The 18530-nt window shown below is 38.7% G+C and overlaps 1 protein-coding gene across 1 annotated transcript in view; it reads left to right on the top strand.

Annotated features, from left to right (window-relative positions):
- The first annotated feature begins 240 nt into the window (after positions 1 to 240).
- Positions 241 to 18530, top strand: part of chrnb2 (cholinergic receptor, nicotinic, beta 2) — a 37378-nt gene continuing 19088 nt past the window's right edge. The window contains exons 1-2 of the mRNA XM_038290220.1: positions 241 to 600; positions 17625 to 17770. Of these exons, the coding sequence (XP_038146148.1) occupies positions 546 to 600; positions 17625 to 17770 (201 nt within the window). The 5' untranslated portion in view covers positions 241 to 545. The remainder of the gene's footprint in view (positions 601 to 17624; positions 17771 to 18530) is intronic.

Below are 18530 nucleotides of genomic sequence, written 5' to 3'. Positions count from 1 at the left end.
TTAAAGAATAAAATAACGACAAATTGAAAAGATAACGTATTTGGCCCCTGGCTGATATGAATATGAGGCAAAGAGTCAGACAGGGAAGATGCCACCTACTCTGACAAGGTCACTGGAAGGTCAATAATAGACATTCTGTTCGTGCCTAATATTTTAAGAAGATGAGAGAGGAAAGACGCTGCTTGGCATGGTTCGCTGATCTGGAGCCTCTGGAGGTGCATCCTCCCCTCCCTGCTCCTCCAGGCGCCCCGCCCACGCCTGTCCAGCGCGTCGGATCTAAGCGGTGATCGCGTCGGTCGGCAGCAGCATCCTCCTCTCCAAGCTCCGCGCACAGCTCACCTGGCTGCACCGCACCGAGGATTCATTTCTGCGTTAGTATTCCCTCCTCATCAGGGCGAGGAAGAAGAGGAGAACATAGCCCAGGCAGACGTCATTATGCCAGGTAGAGTGTGAAAGGGAGGTGGGGGAGCAACACTGCGGGGCGTGCGTGGAGTAGGTGGCCTCTCCATCCGGGTGAACACCTTTCCGGGCTCCAGGCGGGCACCATGTCGGACGGCTGGAGGCTGCTGCTGATGCTGGCTCTGCTCGCCATTGTGGGAGGTGAGGACTTTCTCCTTCTGTTGGCTCCATCAACGCGCGGGTTTAACAATCATCACCATGTCGAGCCTAATAAATAAATAAATAAATAAAATCTCCACGCCTAAAGTCATGACGGGAGATTTTAAAATCAAAGATTTATGGAGCCTTAAAATAAATATGCTGGAACTGTTTAATGTTAAAAAGCAAGCAGGTGGAGAAAATGACTCTCCCATTGCTGTGTCACCATCTTTCCTGTAACAGCAGCATCACTCCATAATCATGGCGCAATCTAGCAATTGCACAAACTCAGATTATGTAAATTGGGCGGGTTTCACTTATTTAGGACTACGTTTCCCTTACATCCAAATGGAGTTTATCCTTATTGATTTTTTTTATATACAGAAAACACTTTATAGTGAAGCCTTTGTTTTCCCCCTTCCTTTGGGTTAGAAAGATAAAAAGTTATACCGGTATCAACACTATCCAAATATAAACAAGGCATTTCATTTGTTTACTGAAAAACAGCTGTCTGTCTGTAAATGAATTGAAAAATCAGCTAAAGCATCCCACATGAATGTTAAAGACTCTGAGTGAAATAAATTGTGTTATCGCTCACCTCTGTCTCTCTCTCCCTCTCACTCATTAACACTGAGGTCTTGGTTTGAGTGGGTAGGTTAATGAGAGGCATGCCGAGCTAAAACATCCTGTCTGCCAAGGACAAATTACTTATCATTCAACAGCACAGAAAATATATCTTTCTCCGTGTAGGAGATACACACTAGCCACTTTATTAGGTACACCTGTTCAGGTGCTTGATAAGACCTTGGCTGTGTCCGAAAGTCCACCCTAACGCCACAATCACTATATAGAGTGGGGACTATCTACTGGACTTTCCAGTGCACTCAGTCAGCTGACCATTCAGACAGATGTCCATTACTTTTTATCCACTAGACTTTTTATCCACTAGACTTTTTATCCACTAGACATTTGGACATAAAATACCTATTTAGTGCTCTCCTGTATATGGGAGTTAGGGCGAACATACGACACAGCCTCTGTGAGTGACCTAATTACAAGACTCCAACCCAATGCATTTGATAATTTAGACTTTTTAACATTTTAACCAACCACAGGAATCAGGTAGAAAACTAATTTAGTTGACTTTCAACATGGGAGGGAGTGGGTGCCCAATGTTTAACTGTTTCCTAGACAGAGCATCTACAGTTATATTTTCTAACATTAAAAACTATTTATGGATTCATGCTTTTAAATTCCTTTAGTGCGTCTGCTTCTGTCTTCTTGAACCCCCGTCCCTGAAAGAAGGACAACAACACTGAGCCTAGTTCTGCTGGAGGTATCTTCTTGTTAAAGTGGAGTTTGTCATCTCCACTGTGGCCGCATGGTGTGAGGGATCGCTGTAGCTAATGATACAGTGCAGGTGAATGTCTACTTTTGCCACATATTTATCAAGGAGGAGTGAATCCTGCAAAGTGACTTGCTCAGACAGAGAGCGTATGATGTGAGTTAGCACCATATAAACAAGTTTAACTGAGTTAACTGAACTGAACTGTGTTGATATAAATATTAAGAATCTGCTGGGGTTTTCCACACACAAAACAATCTCCATTTTTTATAGGTTTCAACGTTTGAGCAGCAGTTGTATGCAGACTGGTTCAATACAATAGAAAGGAAACATACCTCCTACTACTGTAGTTATGGCATGCTCTGAATGTACTGTAATACATGTGGTACATTGAAGCAGATTGGCTGTAGCAGCAGAAGACCACACAAGGTAGCTCTCCTGTCATCTAACAGTAGGACACAGTTTGGAAAAATGTTCCCCTGCTCTAAGAATCACTGTCATCTGCATAACGGGCAACAAAACAAAAACATGGCTCCATCCTACCTTGCATTCATGGTTAAGACTAGACACAAGAACAGCCCTTTAAACTTTAAGTACCAAGGATAACAGAATGCTTCACTGTTCAGTGTTACACTTCAAAAAGCCAGTGACATATCTGAAAATAGTACTATGATATGTATTCATTATTTAAGACATAAGCAACAAATCCATAATTAAACTTAAAGTGTTTATTAGGTTTATCTTTTGTTGTTTGGATTTTTTTTAAAGTGTGGGCCATAAATGTGCAATAAACACACTCTTTAAGTATGTATGTTTTCAAGTAAATGTTGTTCTTATATACTGCGTGAATGATTTTTGCCAATAATAATTATAGGAAGTTAATAATAGCTGGCTGTTAGCTTGACTACTTAGATATTTAGCTATAACAGCTATAGTTTTGGAACAGGTGGTGATTGCTGCCACTGTTCTGGTTTCCACATTATGACTTCAAGCGTTTAAAAAAAATCTAAAACAACATTTTTTTTAATAAATAAAAAAAAAAGGTATCGTTCTTCCTCTCAACCAGCTGGCTGGCAGTGCCCAGCAGTAGGAGGGAGAATCTTGGTCTGGTATTAAAGGATTTCAAACCCCACGATGGAAAAGCTAACATTTACGAAACTCAGAGTATACTGTAATTTAACGTGGTATACTTACATCGTCACACAGATTTGCATGTAAAAACATAGTAAAGTTTTACATTTTTTTATGTTTATAAAATAGGCAGCACCTAGCTAAATGTAAAAGCTGAACTTTGAAAAATATTTAGGAACTTATTGACTGTTGCGATATTCGTGTCAGATATCAGCCAGAAAAACTATTTTCGGTATATATCTGCTTGCATCGGAAAGCTCTTATATTTGCATGTTGAGATAAATTCATCATCATCTTGATATGTTGAAAAAAAACCAAAAGTCTCTAAAGTACTGACCAATTTTTGTATGATAACCTTGAGTTAAAATACTGCAGAATTATGGTGTTTACATACATGTTAAAAAAAGAAAAGTCTATGAAGCACTGACTGAAAAGTCTATAAAGCATAACTCAGTAATTTTTGTTTAAATCTCAAAACATGTAAGTAAAATGAAAGCGTTGGAGCATATTTACAGGTGCAATTACAGGTGAGGAAGGGGAGGACCTGGGCTTTCTCTGTGCACCTTACAGTGTAAAAATTATACATTTTTAAAAGACACAGAATCTTTCTTGTTGCGTAACGACCTCATTATTTCAAAAGATAAATCATAAAGACAGAGCTAAACAAGTTACTGGAAAGCTTTTGAATAGTTCCCAAAACTCAGGGTTACACTAAGTCACAATAATGACCTTTCCTAAGGTATTTGGACTGATGGAGTGTGAAACATTACTCGAAGGAGCCTGAGAAGAAAAAACTAGTAATGAGTCATCTTGCTGTTAGGGAGAGAATCTGATTAGCAAACTCCTTGGGGACTATTAACTCCATCCACACAGACTTACAGACACATATTTAAACATTCATGAAATTAGACATGCTAGCACACTACAATTACACAACAGATTTCATTTTCCACTATAAAGTGTTGCAATGTAAATAGACTTATATAAAACTTGGTTCTAGCAACAAGAGATCGACTGATAATGGATTTTAAAGGCCAATTATTTTGACACCAGTTCCCCAGTCTGTGCCACAGATTATTGATGCAATGATTACAAATGTCAGACAAGTCTCAGACCTAGCCTTTACGAGGGATTGCAAAGCGACTATGGATGCGTTTGGCGTGATCTTAAAGCATGGCTGCTTAATGCACTAATGAATCACTGAGTGCAAGTACGTATGTGTCAGTTGATGCCGACATAGAGCTCTATGTTTACATCTTTAAGCTTTCTCTCCCTGATTCTTTTCTGAGAAGAGATCACTCAGAACAAACACTTTAAATAACACTTTATAAGGATTATTTATTAAATTACTGTGAGACATGACAGCAGATTCTGACAGAAAAGGTAATCATAGACCAGAGAAATGGCTTGGATGACAGATGACGGCGCTTGGCTCAGTTCTTCAAAAAAGAATAATAGTTAAAGAAGCATTTTATACATACAGCCTGACGCATCACATCATTACATCATACAAATGTTTGTAACATCACTGTTGTGGATCAAGGACAATCCAAATGCACAGGAACAGAGCTCTCTAAAGGGCTGGTTATACTCCCTGCAGCAGTGTGTCGCAGTGAGCTTGTCGCAGATATTTTTGATTTATGCCCAGTATTATAGCATGGTCTGTGCTATGTTATTCCACGCCACAACACGAGGGACAATCAAGAACTAGCTGTGGGTCTAGATACGGCCGAGGCGGTGAGGAAGTGGGGCAAGTTTGTGCGACAACAAAGGGAGATGAGGGCGAAAAAAAGCGGGGATCCAGGTGGAAAAAGGATCCCAGCGTTCTCTCACACCTCGCTCTTCTAGCTGGTCCAACTTCACGAGTCGTTTTCCACAATGGCGTTCATACAAACAGAACAAACTGGAAGGTACCAAACAGGAAACACGCATAGTGTAGAGTGGATGTAGATTTGACCAATCAGATGCCTCCTGTCTGCGGCACTATCTGCGGTCAGCTACAATTTTGGAGAGTTTGCAGCAGAGTGTCTGCGGCAGGGGCAGATTTGTGTTCACTGCGACACACACGCAGACGACCTGGTTTCTGAATATAAATCAGACTTAATAGATGTTCCCTCTCCTGAGCAGGTACAGGGTTGTGTGTGTGCATTTTTTTTATTGGAGAGGATGGGTCTTTTTAGAAATTTAAAAATCCTCCACTATACCTTTAACTATGGAAAGGGCCTACAGAGCTGCAGATGGTATATATGCTTGGTTTATGTCCTCTTAAATAAGTTGTTGGTCTCTTCCTCCCTAGATATCATTGGTTGTTTCATCACTGTTTCATGCAAAAATAATGTAGTGACTCTCACTGCCATTCTCTGGGATCACAAAACCCAGAAACTTCATTGTAAACTTTTCTATAATGATTTGTTTCCGATTTTTTAGCCTACTTTATGTCGTCAGACAGGTTCTTTTAAAGTAAAGTCTTGATTCTACAAGGTAGTAATCAGTTTAGGGTATGATAGTGAAACATCCAAAATATGTGATTATATATCCAACCTGGCATAACTCAGATTGATCCATGTAGTTCAGTTCAGGCAAAAATCCCATTCTTTTACTCGTTTGTAAAGCCGGAGCAGCCATCTTTGCTTTGCTTCCGCCTCTGGTTGACGCATTAACGTCATATACGTCGCTGCGTTTCATTGGTCGGAAACATTTCTATACCGAGGCTAACTCATCTGTCAGCCTCTGGCAAGATGTATTTTCAAAAAGTGGTAAATTTACAAATGTCGTGCATTTCATCTTCCTTGCAAGATAAATTATTTACATTTAATTCAGTCAAATTACACTTAGCAGCAGGTTGATTCAGGTTGATTTTTTTTTATTTTGTTATTTTTTCCCCCTTATGAAATAAATAATGAAATAAAAAACCTACCTTCTTTTTTTACTCAGTTTAACTCTGATTAATGTTACAGTTAACACGCATTGGTGACAAAAAACAGATCCTGTTTTTAAACACTGTAGATGTAAAACACAAACTCTGAGTGGGCAGCTTGTCTACAGACGCCAAAACAAAAACAGTCGCTGTGCTTGCGAGAATGCTCAAGGACATTTCAGCACCTGTCTGAGACACTGCAGAGAGGATGCAGCCATCCGCTAGTGTGAGGAGGATGTCTCTTGTCATTTCCCCAGCAGGCCATGCATAATAAAAACAGTTGTGGTGCTGAGTTGACCTGATGCAGGAGTTACAGAGTGTGGAGCACAGCATGTGACAGCCGCTGTCGTTCTTATCATCTTTTATAATACAATGTAGAAAGTCTAGTCCCATGTCTCTACTTTATTGTTCAGCCTGTCTAGTTTTTGTCTCATCTCAACCTAATCGTGGCTCACTTTCACTCTTTTTGTCTGAATTTCTGCCACTTTCTGCCTTTATTTTGCTTTGTTCTGCCTCTATATTTCTGGAAGAAACATAGTAGCAATGGGATCAGACAGGAGGATTTGTGATAAGAAATGCTGTGAAAATGCTCAAAAGAGGAGTAGATTTGTGTGTTAGTGTCTGAATTCATGGCCCTGCTCAAGAAAGCAAAAAGATGCATAAGAAAACAGGAGCAGAAGAGGCAGATAAGACACGTTTTGTAAGTAAGGAGCTTTAATTCTGACCCAGTCTGCTTATATTTAGGAAAATTAGGTTTTATACTAAGTGAATGCATTCCTTTCCATTGTTTCTGCCTTGTAGCTTTTTGATCAGATGCTACTAAATCTGAAGAGCAAACAGAAAAAGAAAGCAGTTTCCAGACAAAATGAGTCATGATATTACTGATTCCAAACTTTTATCTTGAAAAACGTCTGCATTGCTTCTTCTCGTCCCGTCTTCTTATGTGCACACATCGTCGGTCTCAGATTTATGTGTACCCATATTATAGCAAATAACAATAGCTGCTGTGAGATCATAATACAGTCCGAGTTATGTGTTTTATTGCAGTGCTTGAAATAGGCTCTGCTGTTTGAAAGCCATAGACGAATCATCAAACCGCTGAGCTTCTCTCACAACTGAAACACACTGTACTAATGCATTGTGCACACGCAGCATGATTTACAGGCCCTTTTAAAGCACCCCTTTCAGCTTCATATTCACCTTGCATTCTCCGCTGATGTGATTGAAGGTAAAGCAGCACATTTTGAACATGTTTTGTTTCGTCCCAGTGATTCACAGCTGCAGGGTCGCTCATACTGTGCGCTTAATTGCTTTTTTAAACAAACAGATCGGAAATGTCAAAGAAAACCATTTCCTTGATAGAGTGTGAAGGAGGCATTTCATCCTGTTATAGTCTGATGAATGAAAGCAGCTCTGACGTGTGGTCGTATGCACCGCTTACTTAACTGCAAGAAAACGAGGGTATAAAGCTGTGGTGGGTATAATCTTATTGAGCTATTTAAATTCTGTGCAGGGTTTAAGAATGTTGTTTAAGAACTAAACTGTCATTTCAAAGACTAGGGGGCGGTTGCCACAATGTGTAACAAGGCTAGCTGTAGCCTCTTCCGGGCCATCAGTGCTGTTTCCTGGCAGGCCTCTCCAAGCTGCCTCTGTGTGCCTCAGCTCTCTTCCAGGGCTAGCAGCGGCAAGCTGTCGCCTCTACCACTGTGGTTTCTTAGCACCAGAGGGTGGCATAGCTGGCCGACTCACACCACATATGGAGGTCTCTCTCCCTATGTTCTCACATCGATTCCCCACTGCTGCTACCTGAGCTCAGGAACTCTGTCTACTCTTATCGCTGACTAGTGCCGATAGCAGTATCAGACTCTGTGTCTTTCTGCATGGAGTTTGCATGTTCTCCCTGTGCATGCGTGAGTTCTCTCCGGGTACTCTGGCTTCCTCCCACAGTCCAAAGACATGACTGTTCAGTTAATCAGTTTCTCTACATCCTCCTTAGGTGTGAGTGTGTGTGTGCATGATTGTGTATCTTTGTATGTCTGTGTTGCCTTTTGACAGACTGGTGACCTGTCCAGGGTGTACCCCGCCTCTCGCCCATAGACTGCTAAAGATAGGCACTGGCCCTACCAAAACCCTGATGGGACTAAATGGGAGAAGATGGATGGACGGAAGGGTCTGTATTGTGTAAATAAGTGAACTGGGTTTACTTTGTCATGAAGCATGAGGTACCCTAGGGGTATGTACTGTAAGGGTTACGTTGTTATGAATAGATCTTTATATCCTTTTGGGTTTCTGTTTTTTTTTTTATGATATTGAGATATTCAACATACCAAGAAAATCAATATCAAACAAAGATAATCTGAGTAAAGCAGTCCATTGAATAGAATTGGGCTAAACCAACCTGGTGCTATGTGAAAATAAAATGGTTCCCTATTACTCTACTATTTGTACCACACTAGGCCGAAACAATTGACATCATTCATTTGTTATAACTGGGTATGAGTGTTTTACATTCCTGTGGGGAACCTTTGGGATATGTGTTAGTGAGAAATTGTTTGCGTTGCATCAGAGAGTCTTTCAACATGAGTTGCTTCAAGTTGGCAGACCTGTTGATGCCTTCAGTGTTTTAGAGAGAAGAGATTTTCTCATCAATCCCTCAGAACCAGCCTTACTGGTTTTGCCCTTTTTTCTGCCAATATCTGTGTTGCTTATATTGAGTCAGTCAAAGGTCAATTTGCTGGTGTCCTTGCTTTATGGCTGAAAGTTGGCATACTTGGCATATATCTGATGTTTCAAAGCAAGAAGGTCTTGGGGTTGATTCCCAGCCTGGGGTCTTTCTGTATGTATGTCATTTTGCATGAAGTTTGAATCAAATTTTGCATGAAGTTTGAATCGGTAACTGATCGCAAGTGGCCGATAACGCCTTTATTGGTATATAGATTGAAGGAGGCCGACCAGATGGTGTTTATCACAACAAACACCAGGGTAGGCATTCTGCCCCGTTCCTGCTTGTGTATGTTGCCAAGGTCAACAGATAACCAACAGCTTCTACAAAAAAAGCCACGCTTCTTGATTTCTTTCCAAGCTTTACTTAATAGTCATTGTAGATCTTCAAATCATATAATACAAAAATGTTTAAGTTTAATTTGTTTCCAGAATATATCATGTTACACTGAATTAAGAAATGGACTGCTAGCCTAATGCTACCCATATAGCATTTTCAGACAAACAAATAAGAAATAAAACCTTTTTGGTTCAATAGAGAAGTTAACCTGAAGATAACCTCAGTATCAACTTATGAAGCAACAGAGTAATATTATTTTCGTATAAAATATTATATGACAATATATATCGGCTCAAAATATTACTCTGAGATTTCTCTAAGAGGAATTTTGGATTTCTTGTAGATTTTTACCTAAAATTAAACTATAAAAAGCTATTTATTGGGTCTGCTTGCATGCATAATTAGACTGACTATCATGTTTTAATATCTTTGCATTCCCTTTGGACATGCTAGGAATGCAAATGTCTTGTTTGTTTGATTGTCTCCCTCTACATAAATACAGACGTTCGGCATAGATGGAAGAACGTACTGAAGAACATAATGGCACCTTTCAGATGTCGGAAAAACATCATCACTGTTTTAATAATATGAATATGATTATAACTGCACATTTTAATAAAAGCATGCTGCCTTGATTTTAATCATGTAAAAAACAAACATCTTTACATGTAAAAAAAACACGTAAAGATCAACTATTTCTACATTGTAGTAAGAAATTTGCATAAGTTTGTAATTTTTGCTCACCACATTGTCTCCACCTGTAATAAATACTGTAGAGGGTAGAACACAAATAGGATGCAAGTTTAAAGATTATTGTTGTGTTATGTTTTTACCAAAGGGCAGAGAAAAGGTTGGAGTATTTCCGAGCTGTCCGGAGCATAGAGAACACAAAGGTACCTCATCCCCTGCTCGTAGCTGCACCCAGATGGTCAGCTGGCTGGAGTAGGGCTGCTTCATTTTTCTTTGGCCTGCAAAAACAACATAAAGCTTCAACACCAATCGTTCTCATTAAAGTGATATTCTTCAAAACCACAGATACAAGATGCATTGCTTTTAGTAGCTGTGCACAGGCTACACCAGTGTAAATAGTGACACTTTTTAACCAGCTAATATCAAATGTTTAAATCAAAAGACTGCACATAGAAAGAAAATGTGTTGTTTTTCTTTATAGAGGAGGCCTGGGATAGAAAAACTTCAGCTGGTGTTAATCCTAAATTTTAAGTTCAATACAATCTGCTAATTAATGATTTTTATGGATAATAATTCTGAGTTTAATAAAAAGTACTTAGTTTATAAATTTTTCTGTTTTAGGCAAAAACAATTTGATCGTTAAAGACATTTTTAAAGGTTAATTTTAAGTAAGGCCAAACACTAACGAGTCATCATCTCTCAGCGTTACTAAAAAAATAAGAAAATATTTAAATATTTGGCTTTGGTTAAGTTACTATAAACAGAGATGGGAAGTAACGAAGTACAAATACTTTGTTACTGTACTCAAGTAGATTTCTCTGATATTTTTACTGTACTTTAGTACTTATTTTTATTGCGACTTTTTACTTCTACTCCTTACATTTTTACACAAATATCTGTACTTTCTACTCCTTACATTTTAAAAAATTGGCTCGTTACTTTAGTTTTGAATCATTTCAATTGAGTTACCGTTATTATTTTTCATGTCATCAATACCAAATTCAGTCTAATTGGATGGGAATCTACGTTGCATTTGACGCACCACTACAAGATTAATCGACAGATTCGGCGGTATTCATTGGCGGCAAATCATTGCAGCTTGGTGGCGGTGGCGTTAGCATAGTAGTATGGACGACGAGATGATTGAAAATGAACACAACGGAGATCTAGTCCTATTGGCAGACATCCATTTAAAATGTAGGCAACGGCATGAAAAAAGTGGTTTCTACTTTTACTTTTATACTTTAAGTAAATTTACAAGCCTGTACTTTGTTACTTTTACTTGAGTAAAGAAGTTTAATCAGTACTTCCACTTTTACCAGAGTATTTTTTAACACAAGTATCTGTACTTTTACTCAAGTACGGAAAGTGAGTACTTTTGCCATCTCTGACTATAAATGAACTGTGAGATCTCTTGATGAGATATCAAACTTTTACATTTTTATATTTTTGTCAAAAGTTCTATATGTTTAGATTTGTATTCCATATATATTGTGCCTCGGTTATTCACACAACGTTGCCAGCAAGTATAACTGGGCCTTGCAGCAATACCGGGGTTTGAACTGTTTATGCTTCTAAACAAGAAGAGAAGATAGGACTAAGTGGAAGTAAGTGCATTGAACAACATGTTATCTGCAGCGCTGTAGAAGCAGGCTGTGCTCATCTTGAATCGGAAGTTTAGTAATAACATAAAGCTTCCGCTTCCAGTTAGTCCAAAGTGGGATGACTTTGTTTTTGAGTGCCGTGATGTGGAGGCAGGATGGTAAATCAATATTAATATCTCAGTTCTTCGGCCACTACAGAGCCAAATTGGGTGTTGTCAGGAGCTCAATGGATCTGTCTTTTATTGATTTAGGAATAGTTCAGCATAAAATATCTCGGCCAAAAAGGCTTTTTGGCATATTTTTTTTTTTTTAACTGGTTATATAAATAAGAGATCATCACTGTTAAAACTCTAATTTTCACCACAGTTCCCTTTGCTATAAGCGTGTACTCTGATTTCTATTCTGTCAAAAAAAGAAAAAAAATCCATCAGAAAGTGAAGATCACTAGAACCTAGACATACATAGTCATGCATGAGAGAACGGTCTCGTCTGTTTCAGTGAATGTGAGAGTTGTGTGTCTGGGTTTGCACACGTACTCTGATGTGTTACTTCCGTAGCTCTGCACTCTAATGGGAACTCCTGCTGAAATATTCATTGTGTCGCATTAACTTTGCAATATTTGCACCGGAAAACAACCAGAATACACCCTAAGCGACGAGCAGCATCATAATCTCTCAGGGTCAGCTTCAGTATTGCATAAAGAGACAGAGAAACCCCGAGCTGCTCAGAAGCTTTAATAAGAGTATGAGAAGAGCCGCAGAGTCAACATGATGGCGATCAGGTCATAGCCTGCAGATATTTTTATACCCTTGTTTGTGAGATAAGAGAAAAGGATCTGCTCGGCTTTCAGTGCCAGCGCCATAAAATATTAGTCTAGACTTACATCTTGAGCCACAGTCAGAGTTTAACTATAGAATATCAATCCCAAGAAGACAGGCTGTGTTAGATGCTTTGAAAAATAGTGGAATAGATATGTTTAATTTCTAATCATTTGTGTAATTTTTTATGTATTGACTGATCGGGGTCTTGATGGACATTTGAGTCCGGTTTAAACATTAATAAAAAGAAATTTACATTTTGTTTGAAGAATTAAAATAAGGACCAACTCAACTGAATTAAAAAATTACAGAATCAAATGTATAGATAGGCATACAATTAAATGCACAAAATAGACAGAAAATAGAAATAAAAATATATATTTCTTTTAATTTCCATTTTTATTTACTTACCCTTATAATAATTTGCTTATCTATTTAGAATTATTTTATTTTTTGCATTTCTTATTTTTTCAGATGTTTTTGTTTCCGTGTGTGCTTTAATATTTAACTCCACAGAATTTTTCTAACGTATTTTCTTTGTATTTTCTAACGTCTCTTATTCTTCAATGCAATTGATTTCTTCGTGTCCTTTCTACATTTCTGTATGCATTTCTGCATACTGCACATGAAGCAGAAACAGAGGGGGTGGTCTGCCTATTGGTGATTAGGCTGCATGGAATCTACAAGCTACCAGACCTGCCTCTAGAGGCCTAGATACACTGGCTGGCTGATATTTCGGGCCAATACTAGTTCATATTATAAGGCTATCAGTTATCACAAAGCCTAGGCACTTGACAACTTTATTGAAAACAGTGTTGTAATTCCTGACACCATTTGTCCTGCGGCAGCTCAGACAGAACATACTTTTCAGTTAGGTGCACACATGGACACAGATGTTCAGTTGGCTGCCTAACCAGTTATCCTAGAGTCCCCTACAGAAATTAAAGCCGCTGCGTGTGAAGCATGCATTTAGCTGGAGTAACAAATCCAGTCTCCTTTCTCATTTCCAAACCTCTTGATATAGAAAAACAGATGTTTGACTTTTGTTATAAAGTGAAAGAAGGCGCCGTTACCCATTCGTTTAATAAACGGGTTAAAAGGGAAAATGCCACTTTTTTGTGCTACAGTTGTCAGTGATTATTTCAACATGCAGAGAATGTTTGCCTAATATGAGGAATAATCTCAGCTTTTTAACTCAATTGCACAAACATAAACGCTCAGTATACCATGTTCTCAACAGGTAAATGGCAGTGTGTTCATTTCCAGATTACTAGAGTACTATTTGCTCTGATTATTGCACATCTCTTGAAAATGAAACCTGCCACACTTTCAGAATACATTTAAAATTTGTATTTTAAAGCGATGTAAAGCATATGATTATAGCATACTATAGATTTTCTCATGTATTGTAATCATAGCTATATTTTAAAAATGGTTTCCCTTGGGCGGACCAACACCACTCCTGTCTTGCGATGAAACTGGCTGGTGTATGAAGTGTACTGGTGGCTACAGTGTGCTGCGTTGCTCTGACTAGTAAAGGAAAACTAAAGACGATGGTCCAGTGTGGCCAACTTTGTTGGACTTTGTTGCTAAATTTGGGGACTTTTCAGGCCCCTCTAACAATTTTTTTTTAATTTTCTCTTTTTAAAGAGTACAGACAAATGTTGTAACTTTTTTGTTGATTTTTTGCGACTTTATTGACCTCATGCTGTTGTGTAGGCATGCGCAAAGTTTACAATGATTTCTCCCTGCATTACAGAGCGGGATGAATATATAATATAAATCATTTTTGATCTAGCCTCTGTTGCATTACAATATTCACCTGTTTTGCACACAGATTGAAATACTTTTTCTCCTCGTAACGTGTCAGTGCCTCTGATTGCTGTAATTTTGGAGGAATTAGATGTATGCTCTCTGGATAAAAAATAATATATTATTTACTGTATATGTTGCATTTCAATTAGATTTTAACATCAGTGTCATAGTTTAGTATTATAGTTTTGTTTCAGATACGCATAACAAGTTAGCAGAAATGCTGCAATGAATTTAAGAGCCTACTTGATAGCACACACAGATACTTTAGGCAACACCGGCAGAAATCGTTCATTGGAGTGTTTCTTTTATAGCTTGTCATGTTTCAATAACTACAAAATTACAAAAACAGAGCGCGTCACATTGTATCAGACTGGCTGGCCAGGCTAGGTACTATAAATACCTTGTCATGGTATTGTGTAGGGCAAAATGAGGAGGAATGTGATTCCTGTATCTTAAAACTGAAATCATATACATCTAGATTTTGTTCTGTATCCTTTTTTGACTTGTTCATCTGCGTGTGGAATAAAAATCATCTTGCTGACTTTGGTGTTTCACCTCTAATCATCTACATTTTAAACCTGGATCTGTGAATGTCCGTTTTATAGCCAGAAGTAATAAAGCTGGGGGGCTTTTTTGTTTTCTTTTATTGGACAGCGGGCTTTAATTTCCACTACATATTTTGAAAGATAAGTTGACTGATGAAGGAGTTGTTTCTTGGCCCATGCTTCCACCATGGACCCTTAACAATTGACTCGGTTGGTGGGTCTGATTGAAACTGGCATAAATATAGGCATTTTTGCTGTTAGCACACAGTCAGAAATAAATAGTTTAGTACAATCTTTCTTTATATTTAGCATCCCTTGTCCTGTTTTATCTCTGTGTTGCTTTACCTAGAAATAAAGCTGTGACTGATCCACATAATTTGAAAACAACCCAACCTTTAGCTAATATCAGCTTGCTGACACATGAACCATTCTACTTCCCTCTTTGTTTAAGTGAAAGCACATTTTCTTCCTGTCTCTTATTCTTTTAAGTTATTGCCTTGTGTATCTGGGAGTAATATGCATAACTCATATTGTTCAGACACAGACATCCATGCTTATTTCCCTCCTGATCATCTGCAGACAAACAGGCGCGTATAAAAGAAACAGGCTAGCCAATGTTCATGTACAATAAGCAACCAGAGTGCTACACACAGCTGCTGACAGGAGGTGTATTGATGACACAGGATCACTGAGGGAAGAGCTAATAAACGGATAGCAGCTGTCACTGACAGTGAGATGGAGATAACATGAAGGAGAGGCGGGGAGGGAGACGTTCAGCTGAGAGAGAGATCAAGATGTGGGCTGATTCCAGTGATGGAAAGATAAAGAGTAAAAAAATGGCTGAGAGAGAAAAGAGAGTGGGAGGAGATGCATGTTAGCAGGGAGGGAAGAGAGTCGTCATTGATCAACAGACAGAGGCCATCATTCCTGCTCAGTGCACACAGGAACGCTTCAGGGCATAGAAGGGAGGGAAGGAAGGGAAGTGGAAGTAAAGGGTGAAAGAGAAGATGGACAAAATGTGATAATCTGAAGGTTTACATTTGGGTTCAGCTTTAGTTTCATGTCAAGGTTTATGTGCTACTGTATATTACTGCTCACCTGCTTTGTTGTGTGGTTTTCTCTGTCTACTTTGCTTCTTTTTAATGCCTGTTTGCCTTATTTCTTTGTGTCTTTTATCAATTCACCTAAAAGGTGTTTATTTTGTTTAAATTTGTTTTATAATTTTTTTAGGTCCATTCAAATGTCTTAATCTTATCTTTGCACAGCACACACCCACTACACTCATCTGTGCTCTCTAAATAACCCCATTCATTCCTTAATTTGAGTTTAATTTGTGCAGAATACAGAGAAATAGTCAGTATTTCACCTGTGTTCCCCAGCGGTCAAACTTTGTGAAAAAAAAAAAAAAAGATATTACTTTGCATGTAGAATGCTGTTTATGCAAATGTTATTTTCTTATAAGCATGACATTCGTTTCTTGAAGGATAATCAATTGGCAATGCATCAAACTTCAATGAAATGTGGGACTTAGCAGTAGTAGAGATGATTTAAGAGTGGACCCCTCATACTAACTTAAATTAAGCACATTTGAAAAGTTTCACTTCAGATATTTGCTGTTATAATGAAATAATCTAAACTCAAATTAATTTACTTGTGTGGGAGCACCTTATAAAACAAACGTCTTCTTAATTATTCAATATTGCAAAAACTTGTTAAAACATCCCTTATAACACCAGTAGATTCTAAGGAAATCAAAGCATAGGGAGACAAAGTAAGTTCTACAATAATGGGGCTTAAATATGAGACAACTAAGAAATAATGTAAATCCAAAATCATCAAGCAAGCGTTTTACCATGAACAGACTACACTCCTCCTATTCTGGAAAAGAGCATGTGTGAGAATTCAGAGTTCACAGCAAGCAGCCTGTGTTTATCTGCTGTGTGAACGTGTGAGGAAATGTGCCGCAAGCAGATGCCAAAGAGCAGGGAGTGAAAAGGGGACAGAATCAGAAAAGGAGGAAAAAAATGTTGTTCTTCCTAAGCATTGTGTGTTGTCCGGAAGAAACAACACCCTTGTTTATAGATGTTGGAGATCGGCCTGTTTTCCAGTGTGGTCCTGTTTCTCTGACCGTGACTGAGTGGATGTGCTTTCTTCGTCCTCTGGCATGGGAGCTGCCTTGGAGCTCGTCTGCCTGGCTGTGTGTTTCCTGGACGGGGCCGCCTTTTACAGCTGCTTTTTGTATCTCTGCTTCTGTCTCCTTGAACCCCAGTCGGCCTCGGCAGATGGCCGCTCACACTGAGCCTGGTTCTGCTGGAGGTTTCTTCCTGTTAAAAGGGAGTTTTTCCTCTCCACTGTCGCTACAAGCATGCTTAGTGTGGGGGATTGTATTTGAGTCAATGAGTCAATGCAATCAACTGGTTTTCCTCAGATAGAAAACTTTGTATCAATTTGATCTGGTTGAACTGTAAAGTGCCTTGAGATGACATGTGTTGTGAATTTGGCGCTATATAAATAAACTGAATTGAATTGAATTGAAGAAGAAAAAAAACCAAATTTTTGGGCCCGTCTGGCAGCTCTGTTTAATTGTTACCGCTCACAGCTGCAGATGGAGGGATGGCAGACAGAAGGGAGGGATTGAGTGACACAAAAATCCTAAAGCTAAAACGAAGTTGGCAGAGGGGAAGAAGCTGAACACCATAAAGGAATGGAAGGAGACAGATTCCAGGCACTAAGAGAGGGGTATAGTCAGGAAGGACGAAAGATAGAGACAGTTGGACTGGTTGAGTCATTCTTATGATGTCAGATCTTGTAAGAAGCCTTTTCACCAGGCTGTGGCGACACGCTCGAACTGGCAGCGATCCGCATCACCATGCTAAAATCTTTCCTTTCTCAGCGCACATGTGCAGCCATGAAGCTCTGAATGCTGGCAGCGAGAGCACAGGCCAAACAGAGAAACTCAGCAGCACAGCTGATTTTCTGCTCCATGTGATTGTAACATATTCCAGCATGAGAAATATCGTGGAAAAAGAAAACGCTGGGAGACACACAGATGGGTGCTACTTTCTTTCATGAGGATAATGATGGCTTCCCTCTCTTTGCAGTCGGCCTCGGGGCAGACACAGAGGAGCGGCTGGTGGAGCATCTCCTAAATCCAGCGCATTACAACAAGCTGATCCGACCTGCCACTAATGGTTCTGAGCTGGTTACCGTGCAGCTTATGGTGTCACTGGCCCAACTTATCAGTGTGGTGAGTATCAATGCTTACGTTTTATCAATCTACAACTACAAATAAAATTATCTTCATTTTATGACAGACTAACACAGTCAAACAAACAAACAGGGCTAATGATGATTTAGAACATTTTAAAATCTGAACAGTGTGGTGCGCTTTTGTATTTAGCCTTAAGGTGTTCCAACAGATGACACTGCATTGATATAAACTAGAGCTGAAAAAATTTATCAGATTAATAATGATTAATTGATTATTAACTCATTTCATAATCAATTCATTGTTAACTGTAGTATAGAGACTATAAAACATTCCTTTACCTCACAGGAAAAAAGCTTTGAGCAGTAATCATACCAAGATTGTAAAAAATATATATATTTTCATAAATATTAATTTAAAAAATTTGTTACTTTTAAGATTAAAAAAATAATCCAGAACTCCACAAGTCGAAAAGTTTCACCTGGTTTAATTTAATGAAAAATCACCATTCAAGAATTTTGGCTATCCCATCATTGGTCGATAATCGAAAAAAAAAAAAAAAAAAGACAATTAATGGATTTGCAAAATAATCATTAGTCACACCCCTAATCTAAACCATTTTACTGCAGCTCTGGATTTATTGTCCCGTTAAAAAATGAACCTCCATGTTGGTTCTTAAAGCAACACTAGCTATGTTTACATGCGCAAAATTTCCCCGATCCGATCCAAACCTTGGTTGATCGGAAATTCAAAATCTTCGTTTACATGGTCACTAAATGAAATGATCCGATCATGACGT

Source organism: Cyprinodon tularosa, unplaced genomic scaffold (assembly GCF_016077235.1).
Source record: "Cyprinodon tularosa strain WSP-4 unplaced genomic scaffold, ASM1607723v1 ctg277, whole genome shotgun sequence".
NCBI lineage: Eukaryota > Metazoa > Chordata > Actinopteri > Cyprinodontiformes > Cyprinodontidae > Cyprinodon > Cyprinodon tularosa.
Note: the sequence above shows the minus strand (reverse complement) of the source record. Positions and strands in the feature narration are given on the sequence as shown.